This window comes from Sylvia atricapilla, chromosome 6 (genome assembly GCF_009819655.1).
Source record: "Sylvia atricapilla isolate bSylAtr1 chromosome 6, bSylAtr1.pri, whole genome shotgun sequence".
In the NCBI taxonomy this organism is placed as follows: Eukaryota; Metazoa; Chordata; class Aves; order Passeriformes; family Sylviidae; genus Sylvia; species Sylvia atricapilla.
In genome coordinates, this window is record NC_089145.1 from 25959068 (window position 1) to 25972674 (window position 13607).

The following is a 13607-nucleotide window of genomic DNA, read 5'->3' on the forward strand; positions in this document are numbered from 1 at the left end:
ATGTTTTTGTGCCCAAGGTAGGTAACATACTGAGGCAAATGTGGGTCATGTGCGGCGACAAGTAAATGTATACGTTTTTGTACCTCACAGTGTGATACCATATAGAATCATAGCTATATTGGGGTCCAGTGCTGAATACATATGACTGAACTCAGAGGAGTTTCAATTACCTCTTTTGATGGCATTTCCTCATCTTGCAAGAGGGCCTGTCCCAACTGTACAACATGATCATATTTCTCTTCTCGTGCTTCAATCTCTGCCAGGAGCTGCTGATGCTGGGTGAGTCTCAGGCTGCTGGTAGATATGTCCCGAATAGACTCCTTGGCTCTCATTTCCCTTATTATTTCTGCTGTCCATAAGAAGTAGTCCCACACCTGGAACCCAAGAAAATATGAAAATTGAGGTTAGGGCTCAAGCTTAGGTTAGCGGGCAGGAAAATCTTCAACTCTAAGTGAATTGTAGGTAATAAAATAATAGAAAAATAAAATACTTCATTAGTCCTTGCAGTACTTCTGTGAATTTTATAAGGGTGGATTCCAACTGCAGGAATTCCTATATACTGTGTTACATGGTTTGTAGTACCATAATCATAATCACACTGTCCTGTCACATCAGTGACAGCATATAATTTATTGCCCTTTAATCCATTTTTTAAAAAGTATTTTCTGATGTTATTCCTTCATAAGGGATAAAGCACTATTATCCTACATTTCTGTGGAAGCTTTGGCTAATACAAGTCTGTTTGAAAATTAGGTTATCTACATATTCTAAAATGAGAGTGAAAATTTTCAGGTGAAAAACAAATGCACTCTAACAGAAGTGGGAGAAGGGTAAAGCACAGGTCAGAAGAAGTTGCATAAGCATATCAGGTATACAGATTCAGCTCTTGGTTTGTGGAACTATAGGACTAAGATTGGGAAGAAGAAGTATGTCCTGCTAGTTTGCTTTCAAAATCTGATCAACCAATAAATATAGTTGCAATAACTTAGAATGTCTGAAGCAACTATGAGCATGCAAATGCTATAATGAATCCCTGAGGGTTATTTTTTAACTGTGATGGAAGAAAACTGTGCAAGTAAAAATAATTTGCTGTTTTCTGTATGTCCATTTGATTCTATACCTTCAAAACTCACTTACTTGAGGCATTTCATTTGAATCTGCAGTAGGAGTTTTGCTCTTACGTGTCAGTTGGTAAAAACAGGACTGTGAGGGATATACAAGGGATTATATGTGATAAATAAATTTTATTATAGTTTAACTATGTCTGGATTAGTTGATTCAATTTTTAGGTAGTAAATAGTCTTTCAGGTTTAGAAAATGTGTTTTGAAATACTATGATTTATAGTAAGTGCTGAAGAAAAGTTCTTTTTTATTGCAGAAAACTAAAAATTTTCTCTTTTAATAGTTTCTGGCATTTTCACTGAAGGAAACTATGTAATGGAAATAGATTCTTGGCTGCTCCAGTTTACCCATACATTTTTGTTCATATCATCAAAACCTTGTAAAGACAGCCAGGAAAAAAATTCTGAAAAGCACCACAAAATTGAAACTAGCTAATCTGGAGTCCTGACTTCAGGCTTTAAAGCCAAGATGCTGCTTTTTAAAAGCCAGTGAACACAGCTACTAAATGAGTCTTTAAAAAGACTGTGGTCCTTTTAAAGGAGCCCATGGTACTGCATATGTGTTGGCATAATTTCCTTTTGTAGAACTAATTAATTCACACAGCTGGATGTCACTGTAGACATGGACACTGCCCTTGGCACAAATGTCTAAAACTCCCTGAGGTTTTGAGTTAAGCATTTGGAAAAAATCTATAAGCCTCAGGATATATAATGCAATGGAACAAGTCAAGAGCCAATAAGAGGTTACTGGCCTGCCACTGCCAGCAATATTTAAGGATAGAGTAGGTATTAGTCTGCAGGAAACTCTTAATCAGAGCCTGACTCTGATTGTGCAGATCCTAGCACAAACTTCAGAATAAGAGCCTCAGATCATTCAGAAATACTTTGAGTCTGTGTCTGCACTCACCTTCCTTGACTAAGTTTCATGGAAGATTTGAAGCCCTCTGCTGTGCTGTATGTTGTCACTTAGGCCCAGCTCTGCTTTTTAATCACATTAAAATCTTTATGGGGTGTAAGAGATACACTAGATGATTGTGCAGAATTATCGCTTATGGAAACTGATTTTTTTGTTTCTTTGTTTCACTCAATCTGTGCATAACTGTGTAATGAAAAAGCCCTGCGGACCACATATGAACAACATGATAAAAAAACTACACTGAACAGCTGTGACTAACATTGAGTTTGTGCACTTCTTGGCACAGCTGAAAGAGGAAAGGTAGCAAAGTTGCCTCTTTGCATTCAGTGGTTTGGGTGATATTCTGCAACGAGGCTGCTCTAACCTATTCTAGAGTTTCTGAAATTCTTACTGTTATTAGCCATGGCTGCATGATCCTGCCTTGTCCCATCTGGGCCGAAGACAGGCATACCTAATTGCAGAACCAGCTCTCCACTTCTCCAGGAATTATTGTCAGAAAAGGAAGTGAAAACTGAGAGCATTTGGAATACTTTTTGCCATCAGCCTGACATCAAAGAGACAGGGAGTTGCCTGAGGCATAGTCACTGAGAATATGGTCACATGGCTTTGTGATTTTGTTTTATGATGTTAAGAGTCATGAAGATCAAAGGACGCACTGGCAGAGTGAGAAATGAGCTATAGATTTGTCATTCAGATCACAGGATGCATCACACATTTCAGACAAAATTCAAACCAAAGGCGTTTTACATCAATCCAGTAATGAAAATTGTTGTCCCCACAGGATGGGGACAATTTTACATTTTCTATCTGAAGCCAAAAACTAAATTTATGATGTAACCTATGAAGTAAATCAATGAAGAAGTGAACTCTGAGTGGCTACATTTTAATGATCAAATCCACCAAGATCCACCTCCTGATGAAGATGCCTCCAGGCTGAAGACTTCTAGAATCTAATATATGATAGAAGAATACATTCTAAAAGTTTGCCTTGTTCTTCCTATTGCTCCTAGATACCGTTAGAAAGACAGTGGGCAAATCAACTTTTCACCTACACCAGTCGAATCACACTAATTTTCCCCATCAACAGTTCTGCACATGATAATGAAACTTGTAACAGTTAAAAAACAAACCAAGAAAACCCTCAAAATGCCCAAACTGCTATAAATATAGGTTATCTCTAACTCTATAATATTTCTTTTTACAGAATATGAGAGATAATGCTGATTTAAACACTTATAAGAGACTTAAAGTGGATTAATTGAATATGCAGATACCTCTCATGTTAAAAAGAAGAGAACATTTACATGCTGTTGCACAGATCACAACAACATAAACTTGCAGCAAGTTTTTTCCAGGTGAACATACTCCGAACACTCTCTGCTTCCCACTAAAAATGGAAGGAGAATGTGAACTACCAGAAGTATCTTAAATTGACAAAATAGTTACACTTGGAACAGTTCAAGAATAAAAAAGTGTAAATGTATTCTTGAAACCTACATTAGCAACTCCCTTCATGATCTAAAGGGATACTCTTGCTGGTTTAGCACCTGCAGAGCTTGCACCATTAATCTAGTGATCTGCAGGGGTGTAGCTCAAGTGCCTTCACTGAGACTACTGACATTTGCAAAACATTCCATGGCAAATCACAGATCAGCAACCTGCTGAGCTCTTTGGAGACAAAGCTACTGTGCATTGCTGATCATGATAATATGCTGATATATCCGTGTCACTTGTTTGAGCAGCTTGAGAGGTTAGTGCAAAAAACAGTGAGTTGTACTCGATACATTCCATGAGGTAAGTTAACCAAGGGTTATTTCATGCCCTGAGAGAGAGAGAGAACAAACTTCTGTGCATTGTAAATGGGAGATCAACACCTCTTTTTGCCACTCTTACTCAGTGAAATTGCAAAGTCTTTGAAAAGATTACTGCTACTCCAGCAAAGCAGTGGCCTCTTCTGACAGCTGACAATTATTCCTTACACCTCTGTATAGAAGCTGCTAGTCTTACAGAAGGTAAAAAATCCTTATCCTATAAAAAAGATCCTTATTGTCTAACACCTTTTAAAATATCTACAAGCACTAAAAGCTTGATTGATAACACTGAGAGCACTTTCAGCCTTTTCCAGTTTGGAAGTGCACCTCTGATTCACAGCCACTGCAGGCAACCTTTCCCTTCAGTAGTGAGGGACAAAGAGCAGAAGTGCTTACATGTGCCTGAAACTCATAAAGCTTATAGGCTTGTTCCAGGAGTCTTCTGCGCTGCTCCACTTTGGACTTCAGGGCCTTCCAGTTGGTCACTATTGCCTGCTGCTTTGCCTTCAGGTCTTCCACCTGCTTCTTGGAGCAATGGGGCAGCACATGGTCTGCAGAGCGGATCAGCTCCTGCAGCTGTCCACAGGGGATGAAAGAAGAGGGTAAGAAGGAGAGCATCATGGAGATCCTTCTTATATTAGAAAAGTTCTGAAAAAGGCTATATTTTCTGTACATGAAAATACAATTCAAGCAACGTTTTCTGGCTTAACTTTTCTCATATTAAACAAAAACTTCTATAGTGTCTGTTCTATGGAGTAATAGTGACATCCAGTGTTTGCCAAGGCTCATCACAACAGGGATTTTTTGGAGGCAGAATTTGTTTTCTGTTTTTACTATACAGTTTATTATATGAATAATGAAAGTAGCATTATATTAGCTATTGTAATGCAAGTAATAGCCAACCATTCCTTTTTTTTTTCCTTGTTGACCATATAGCTTAACTGTGACTACCTTCTCTTCATGCATCTCTCATGCATTTTTATAGTTAAGAGTAATGAGAAACTGATAAGATCAATTCTAATGTTACTGCCCCAAGGCCAAAATATTTGAGACCACTGATAACTAATACTGGGATAAGTTCAGTAACCTCAGTATAACTCATGCTGTGTTTTACCCTGTTTATACTACTGTATATACTATTACAAGTATCAAACAAAGGAGTGAAAACTCATACTAGTTTTATGGGTTTGTTGAAGCCTATTGAATCTTCCATATACAAGGTAGCTCTCCTCATGAGCTAAAATTTTAACGTATTTGTATTGTGAGCCCTGTCCTTTTTTCTCACAGTCCATTTTGTACCAATTTTATTTTTCTCTGTGCGTAAAACTGATTCTGGATTTTTCCTTGTAATCACTTGGAATGCTTTGAAGAAGACAATAAGCATATCAAAAAGCCTGGCATAGTCCTACATTTCAAACCATGATCAAAAATATCCCTGTGAATCACTTCAATGTAGTCAGTAGTTATTACAGTATGTGCCTTATTTAAAAAGCTTTAATTACCTACTTTTTGAGACCTTGAACATATAAAAAATGCAGAAAACTAAGGAAAATCCATAGAGATTTCCAGGCTTTCTGTGAGAGACAGTAATAATTTGGTTCACATACCAAATTATTTTTATGCTTTTCTTGGAAACTTGAACTTTAGCTGCACATTGAAGACCAAAAATGACTGTCATTACCTGCTGCTCATTCCCAGAGAGCTCATGCTCCAAGGCCACATGGTTCCGGAGCTGGGTTTGCACACCTGTCATGTCCTTAGCAACATCATCTGGAATGCTTTTGGACTTCTCCTAGAAGAAGGAAATCAGAGAAAACTTTGGCTTTTTCTTGCTTCCAAGCAAAACTCACTACAAGCCTACATTAAATAATACTGGGTACTGTAACTCACACCACACATTTGAGGACATTCTGAATTACTCAACTATGATATCTAAAAGGAAGCCAGAAAAATCTCTCCTTGTAACTCACTTCTAAATATCTTAATGGCTAAATTTCTCAAATGGACTGTTAGGCATGAAGGTTTATGTCTTTCCTTGATCAGACAATACAAGAAAATATCTTACAGGCTTTATGTTGGGAATCAATCTTGAATACCTACTGCAGTGACAGTGAATTCTTAAAAGTAGCATTAACAAGTAACAGGTGGTTGAGATACAGGTGGTCTTCCTGTGAAACGACTTTCAATAAGATTTTAGTTATAGATGCACAAGAAAGATTACTGTAAAGATGAGAGAAATAGAGAGACCACTACATAAATAGAAACTTAAACATTTTTTTTTAATTCAGCAAAGGTTCTGAAGGGATTTAGTTGTTACCCAGACATGCACTGGAAATGCATGCAAAAAGAAAAGGCATTTCAGCTGGATGACAGCACTGTCGGTAAAATTATTAGAAATTTGTTCCAGTTCAATTTAGGGAAAATTAGCAGAACATTTCTTACCGTTGAAGAACTGCATTTCTGCAACAGAATCACAGGCTAGTTTGGGATACCAACAATGCGTCTTGGTAAGGTGCTATAAAAGGAGATGCATGTTGTAGTTGCCTATACTATGATGGCACTGGAGCCTGTGACTTAAGCAAGATCTTCTAGTACTGTGTTCCTGTGAGAACAGGCTTTCCCTGACAGGCTTCTGACCAGGGTACACAGGAAGGGATGGAGGAGATGACTGCTCTCCCTCCCTGGTGTGAAGCTATTAACAAGATGCAATGCAAGAAAGGTGTAGTAGCTGCCTGGACCAAACTTAGCATGAGGATAAACCAACAGCTGGTCTATGAAGTGTTTCTGAACCTTTACTTGTCACTGTCTCAGCATTAACCACTTCATCATTGAAGTTAAATAAGCACCAGGTTCTGAAAATCCCAGCTGGTAAATGGTGAAATATTCCGTTTAATTTTCTCTTCATGACAGGGGAAGAAAACAGGAATAACATGGTTGAATAGGGCAGCCCCTGCCAGCACAAACAAGTAGGAAATTCATCGCATGTAATCAAACAAAGCACTGTTGCCTTGCAAACAGTGTAACCCCTTGGATCACTGCCTTCTGTAAACATTTGCATGAGGGAAACCACACCTCTCATTACAGAAAGGATGTGGTTTCTCTGTGAAATTCTTCAGGATGCTCAGATAAAACAGAAGGCTGAAGATTTTTGGGGGGGGGACTTCTGCCCCGTAGTTTTCATGCTGGGACTGTTATAAATTATTGCCAGTACTGGGCACTGGAATGAGAGGAAAAGATTTTTGGCTCAGCTTTTCATGTCAGGTCACATAATTTCCTGACAGCCTTCCAGGCTGTAATCCAAACAAATGCTTTTTTCACAGTAGAGTTCTTCAGCACACAAAAAACTACAATGCTGTACAAATAACCACCATGGTAAGGCAGTAGTTTCCTAGGCCTGATGACTGCAAATAACATCACTGTATGCATTGCACTGTGAGGCTCCTTAGTTAAAGCCCTGATCTTCTCAGCTTTTCCCACAGATCAGTGACTCCAGCTCCACCTGGTTTCATCAATGGTTCTCATAAAGTAACCAGTCAAATGTCTAAGGATTACCCAGATTTTTTTAATGGTATAAGTAATCACACTGGTTTCTCACTGAGAATTCTTTTGAAGTCAGCAGTAAGAATGTTGAGTCATAAGAATATTCAATAGAAAAAGCTGAAATAAAGTTTGCATTATATGAGATTTTCCTATTTGTTTTTACCTCAATATGGGCCAGAGCATCTGTCAGATCTTGGTAACATTTGTGAATCGCCTCAGCATCTCTCAGCCGCTCACCTCGTAATCTGGTCATTTCCAACAGTTCCTCCCAAGAGTTCCTTCGAGGTAGAATGGGGAAAAGAACCATGTAAAACATTTAAACTAGGAATAAAGGAGACCAATGGACAGAAGAAAGACTGATAAAACCCCCTGTTCTTGCTTAGTTTTTAATTCCTGCCTTTAAATTCTGTTGGAGGGATTCTCTGAATGGCAGCATTTCTCTCACCCTAATCTGTCCCCCTGTTTGCTCCAGGAACTTCAAGAAATGGTGCTATTTAAGAGTGCCTCCCTCAACTGACTTTTCAGGTTTTATATGCAGTACTTGGAGGACTGAGTCATGGAGTCATAGAATATCCTGGGTTGGAAAGACCTACAAGAATCATTGAAGTCCAGCTCCTGGCCCTGCACAGAACACCCCAAGAATCACCATTTGTCTGATAGCCTTGTCCAAACACTTCTGAACTCTGCCGGGGTGATGTGACTGCTTCCCTGGGGAGCCTGCTGCAATGGCCAGCCACCCTATGGGTGAAAACCCTTTTCCTAATATCCAACTTAAACCTCCCCAGATTCAGCTTGGTCCTGTCACTGCTCATCACACAGAAGAGATCAATGTCTGCTCCTCCTCTTCCCCTCACAAGAAAGTTGCAGACTGTAATGAGGTCTCCCCTCAGTCTCCTCCAGGCTGAACAGACCAAGTGGCCCTAGCCACTCCTCATGTGGCATTTCACACTCTCTAATAGCTTAATAACTGTATTATATCGTGGTGATCACAACTGTCTGCAGACGCACTTCTCGTTTGGGCCAGTTTGGACTGATGCCAGAAGAAGCTCAGAGCATCTTAATGTTATTCTGCAGAAGAGTCATGGGATTCAAGCTCAAAAATAAGAAGCAATAAAAAGCATCTAAACTCTGAGCCTTTCAGCTGGTGGTCATATTTCAAAATGCAGAGGAAGTTGACCTGGTAAAGCACCTCCAAAGCAACTTACAAGAAGGCAAAACAGCAAGTAGATGACGTTTATTTTTAAATTAGGCTGAAAGCAAGTCTGTATCAGTGAGTAAAACACTTAGTTTGCGATTAGAGAATTGCATAAGGACATGCCTTATCCTTTCCTAGTTTCTTGTTAATTCCTCCTCCTCAATAGCAAATGGAATGGACAAAGCATTTTAGACCTAACACAAGGCTCCTACCTTAGTTGTTTCTGCATCTGCCGAATCTCCCAGGACTCAGAATACCCTTGGTTCAGCAAGTTGTCTGCCAGCTGCTGGAAAGCCACAACTCTTTTCCCAGATGCCTCCAACTGGTGTCGGAACGTGTCATATTTGGCACAAAGTTGCTTTAGAAGGGAAAACAAGAAAAACCCTTTTGAGTACTCTTTTTCCAAACATACCTGCTCATCTATCAGAACACAGCCAAGAAACAGATGATAAGCTGATAACACTTGGAGATGGAGAAACTACAGAGAACAACTGGATTTTACCTTCAAAGACCATGAGGAGCTTCAAACTCTTAGCAAAACATGAGGTTTGTGATGTGGATGGGAGGCAGAAACATTTTTACTGAGGACAGAAACAAGCATTCTATGTACAGTGAATTTCAGTCATGAAATGATGTGTTTTTACTTAATGAATGCAAATGTCTATTCAGTACTGTAAATGGATAATGTAGTCAGTTTTTTAGGACAAAAGCTATTTTGAAATAAATTACAAAAATTAAGATTCTCAATGGCTAGTGATTTGTAACAGGTTGACATTAGATTGATTTCTATGCCATGTGAAGATGTGTACCTAGAGAGGTCTGTATATCAGCAATCACAATTAAAAGAAAAAAAACAACAGAACAAATCTTAAATGGATACCATACTGAAATATCTACTTATTATGAATAGAAAGGATTTGCACTCTGAAGGTGCTGACATTTCAGACAGCTCAGCCCTCATTGTAACAGGATGCAATGCTGCCTGTTCTTCAATCCTTCCCATCCCCTTCACCCTTTTCTCTTCCCATCTTCCAGTTATTTATAATTATTTCTTATTCTGTCTTTTAAGTTTTCAAGGACAACCTTAGTATCTGTTTGCAGTATCACTACATATTGTTTATTTGATTTTTTTATCTGTTACTCAAAAAGCTCACCAAAACATGTTCATAATCACTTCCATAGTCTTCAGAGCTGGCTGTTTGTTTCTGCTGAGTGATCCAGTCTTCCAGATCTTCATATTCTCGTAGAAACTCATGCAAGACAAGAGTTTGGTCAAGCTTCTTCCCTCTGTTGGAGGAAGGAGACAAGATAATATAATTAATAATATAAGAGGAGGGTAACCAGTAAATTTCTTCCAATGAATCTCCAAAACTTCTCACCATCAAGACTCCTTCCCTGTAACAAAAGAGCTGACTATTTCTCAGATTTGGAAATTATGATTGTAGGATGACAGCTGTCAGCCAGGTCATGCTCATCTCAGCTGAATTTCTCAGAAGAGCACTGTGCCTATCTGAGCTCTTTCTCTGCTCTGTTTTTGATTTTGGTTGGGGTTTGTCATTATTGCTTTTGCTGCGTTTTTTTTTTTCCATGACAAAGAATACACTTCATTATTTTCCAGATCTGTCCTTATTTGTCTTTCTAAAAGTAACTGTAAACAAGATTAAAAATGAAAGGTAGAATACCAGAATTTTCTTTAGGTTTAATGATTCTAATATTCAGATTCATTTATTTGTTTTTCTGCTTGCAGCACCCTCTTCCTTTTCTGAGTGAAGCTTTGTGGGGGGAAAATCTAAGATGTTCAGGCATTTTTTTCCCTTCTGAAAACAAACTAGAAGAGTTAAAACTCTTTGTACAAGCCAACTGTCCTGCTGTATATATCTTGCTGTAATAATAACTGAAAGAAAGTGAAATTAAAAGTAAATTATTAATTCAAGAATAAAAACCTTCCTACACTAGCACGGTCACTGAGCATATAAATAAGCATGTCCATTATTGTCTCCCTTGTAAAAATCAAGTAATTTTCAAGTAACGTTAAGGGAACATTCTAAAAATATTTATTCCTATTGATGGTAGATTCTAAATATCACAAATGCAAGCCAGGATCTGACATCTCAAGTCACTTTACAGGGGGATGATTAAAGGTAAAGAGGAAATTTGTAGGTATCAAATCCTTTATATGTAGCAAAACTCCTTGAATAAATTGTAGAAGTCTCATTTAGTAAAATGAAAAGCTTGTAAATGCACAGAAATTTAATATAGAAACAAGCATTTTCCTAAATATAATTGTGAAAAGAGGAGATAATATAATTCAATTACAGAATTATAAAGGTAAAATTAAAAATTAATAAAATTATAATTATAATTAATAACTTATTTGTAATATAATGAATATAGATTCCAGTGAAGTAACCGGAGATATCCTTTATTGTTTTCACTGGGCTTTGAATCTAATCTAGGATCCGAGGGGAAGTTCTGGTTTATACCTTGTTGCTGCTAGCTCCTGTAACTCCTGGAGTCTTGAATGAACCTGTTCCTTTGGTGCATCAACCTCAATATACTGGATGGAGCCCACAAGAGGAAGAGTTTGGACACTTTCATTCAGTTCTTTCAACATATCTTGGTAAATGGCAATCTCATGCTCCAGTGCCTGACAAAGAAAAACAGTAAATTAAGAGTCAGTTGTCTGAGATAGCCACTCTTTGTGAACAGCCTAGGATGTAGTGATTGAAAGAGAAATACTTCTGGGAAGGACATGACATTCCAAGACTTGATCAATTTTAGGTTATTTTCTAGCAACATTTTTAAAAAAAATTTTTTTTGTACAGAAATTCAAACAAATTAGATGAGTAAAGACAATTATATTTCCTTGATGGAATATCAGGTAGAGAAAAGTACTCTTTATTAATACTTCATCTGTATCTTTTTGATTTTAGGAAAAAATTACAAGGCTTCTGCATGCATCTGTGGAAACTGAAAAGCAGATAGTCAGTTTTGGCCTCAGAAGAATATGAGAATATTCACCATCCTCCTTTTCTACAAACTGCATTTTACCAACCAGGTTAGTAAACTGCACTGATCTCTTCTATCAGTCTATCCATATGTAGACATATATCAGTGCAAAATACCTTGTAGATGGCTGGGCACTCAACTACCAATGAGACAAACAATTTTATGACTGCAGAGATACCAAAAGATCAGGCTAGCCTACAGAAATTAATCAGAGAAATACCTTATGTTTCTTGATGAGTTTCAGTGTTCCATCTTCATCTTTACCATAGTCCTTGCTTGTCACAAGTGGGTATTTTTCTGCTATCCAAGCCTCCAGGTCTGACATATTCATTAAAAACTATCAGTTAAGGAGAAAACAAATGAGCTTCAACTTTCAAAACATTAATGACATTTTTTTAAAAAATCTAATAAATTCTAAATAGATGGTGCACTGTAAGGCTTCCTGTAATGTTTTATTAAATATTTAATTCACTGTTCTCAGTGAAATCATAAAATAGTGAAGGGGTCACAGATGGAAGATTTCAATGCAGGATAAGTAAGTGTATAATATCAGTGGGATATTTCTCCTTCCTCTGCCTGAGAAGTTCAAATCACTATAAGAATCAGGCTTCATAAAATCTACAGTACTGACAAGTGTTTTCATATACAGAGGAAATAAAGGCCAGATGATCAAATAGCCCAGGGAACATACTTCAGCTGGGCCTGTGAACTCCATGAAAATGTTGTTTATGTCTACAAAACTGCATGTGCTATCGGAGTAACTGCACTCCTACATGATCCACTTGATCACAGAAAATTTGGATTATCGATATAAATATTTGCACACAATTTTTTTTTTTTTAACAGGCTAAGCATGAAGGTCCAGAAGCCTATAGAAAGGAATAAAGCCAAAATCCCTATCTTGCTCTGTGAGTGAATGAATGTTATCTGTTCCTCAGTATCATTTTATTGCCTGGAAAATTGTTGCATGAAACAGATGAAGAATGGATAGCACAACAAATCCTCTCTTTTCTGATTTGCATGTCATAATTCTACAGGATGAAGGGCCACTTTAGAACCCTTTACATTAATAAGTCAAAGCCCGAGACTGTGTAAAGACACAGAGAAAGAAGCTACTGCTAGGAGAAATGTGTGTTCTGTGCACAGCCATATGGGATGGATATAGAATCCAAGGGAATCCTGCAAAACAGCAGGTTGAGAGTGGGGGCTGCATTCAACTATGTAATCCAGACCTCCATTCCCATGAGGCTGGCCTAAAGCAGCTGAAGAGTACCAGTCCCAGCAAAGCTTTTTTAAAATTCACTTTAACCCTTTGGTGCTCCTGTTTGTCTGAAGAAGCCACTATGTAAGCCCTTTGCTTTAATTTGTACCTCCTGGAAGCCAACTGAGTGCTGCAGCTGCTTCATTCTTTCATCACAGGACTTCTCCAAGCCCTGCCAGGCAGTCACAAGCTCCTGGCATTTCTCACTTATTTTCTGAGCTGATGGGTGCTGGCCTACAATCATTGTCTTTCCTTTATCCAGGACCCTCTGGACTTGCTGTTTGTGGGCATTCACTTCTGCCTGCAGCTCCTGGGAATGAGATAAAAGAAAAAAACAGGAATAAAGCAAGATATGTGAGGACAAGCAAATTCTGTGTAGTAATCCTAAGCAAAACTGGCAGCTGGTTACAGTGGTTAGAGTACAGCAGGTGGATACCAGGACTGTCTTATTTCTACCACAGCTACAGCCTTGGTCATCAGTGCCAGCCCCACTCACATAATGCTCTGCTCTTGGTACTGCCATGGAGAGAGGAGGGAAAGGTGTGCAAGGAAGAGGCACACATCCTTTTAGCTTCTCTACACCAAAGCCTCTCTTTACCATGTCCTGCCCCCTTCCCCTGTCCAGCAGCCAGAGAGGTTTGAGAGATGGAGCAGAACACAGGATGAGGCACAAACCTGGGGGAATCAGAAAAAATGTTGAGCTGGTGATGGAAAAATAAAATATCCAAGATGATGGAGCTGGATGATGATGCAA

The 13607-nt window shown here is 38.4% G+C and overlaps 1 protein-coding gene across 1 annotated transcript in view; it reads right to left on the bottom strand.

Annotated features, from left to right (window-relative positions):
* SPTBN5 (spectrin beta, non-erythrocytic 5) overlaps positions 1-13607 on the bottom strand; it is a 91347-nt gene that overhangs the window by 51787 nt on the left and 25953 nt on the right. The window contains exons 24-32 of the mRNA XM_066322180.1: positions 12963-13163; positions 11813-11929; positions 11067-11230; positions 9738-9870; positions 8796-8941; positions 7552-7666; positions 5530-5640; positions 4245-4424; positions 171-374 (exon numbers count right to left, since the gene is read on the bottom strand). Coding sequence (XP_066178277.1) covers positions 171-374; positions 4245-4424; positions 5530-5640; positions 7552-7666; positions 8796-8941; positions 9738-9870; positions 11067-11230; positions 11813-11929; positions 12963-13163 — 1371 coding nt within the window. The remainder of the gene's footprint in view (positions 1-170; positions 375-4244; positions 4425-5529; positions 5641-7551; positions 7667-8795; positions 8942-9737; positions 9871-11066; positions 11231-11812; positions 11930-12962; positions 13164-13607) is intronic.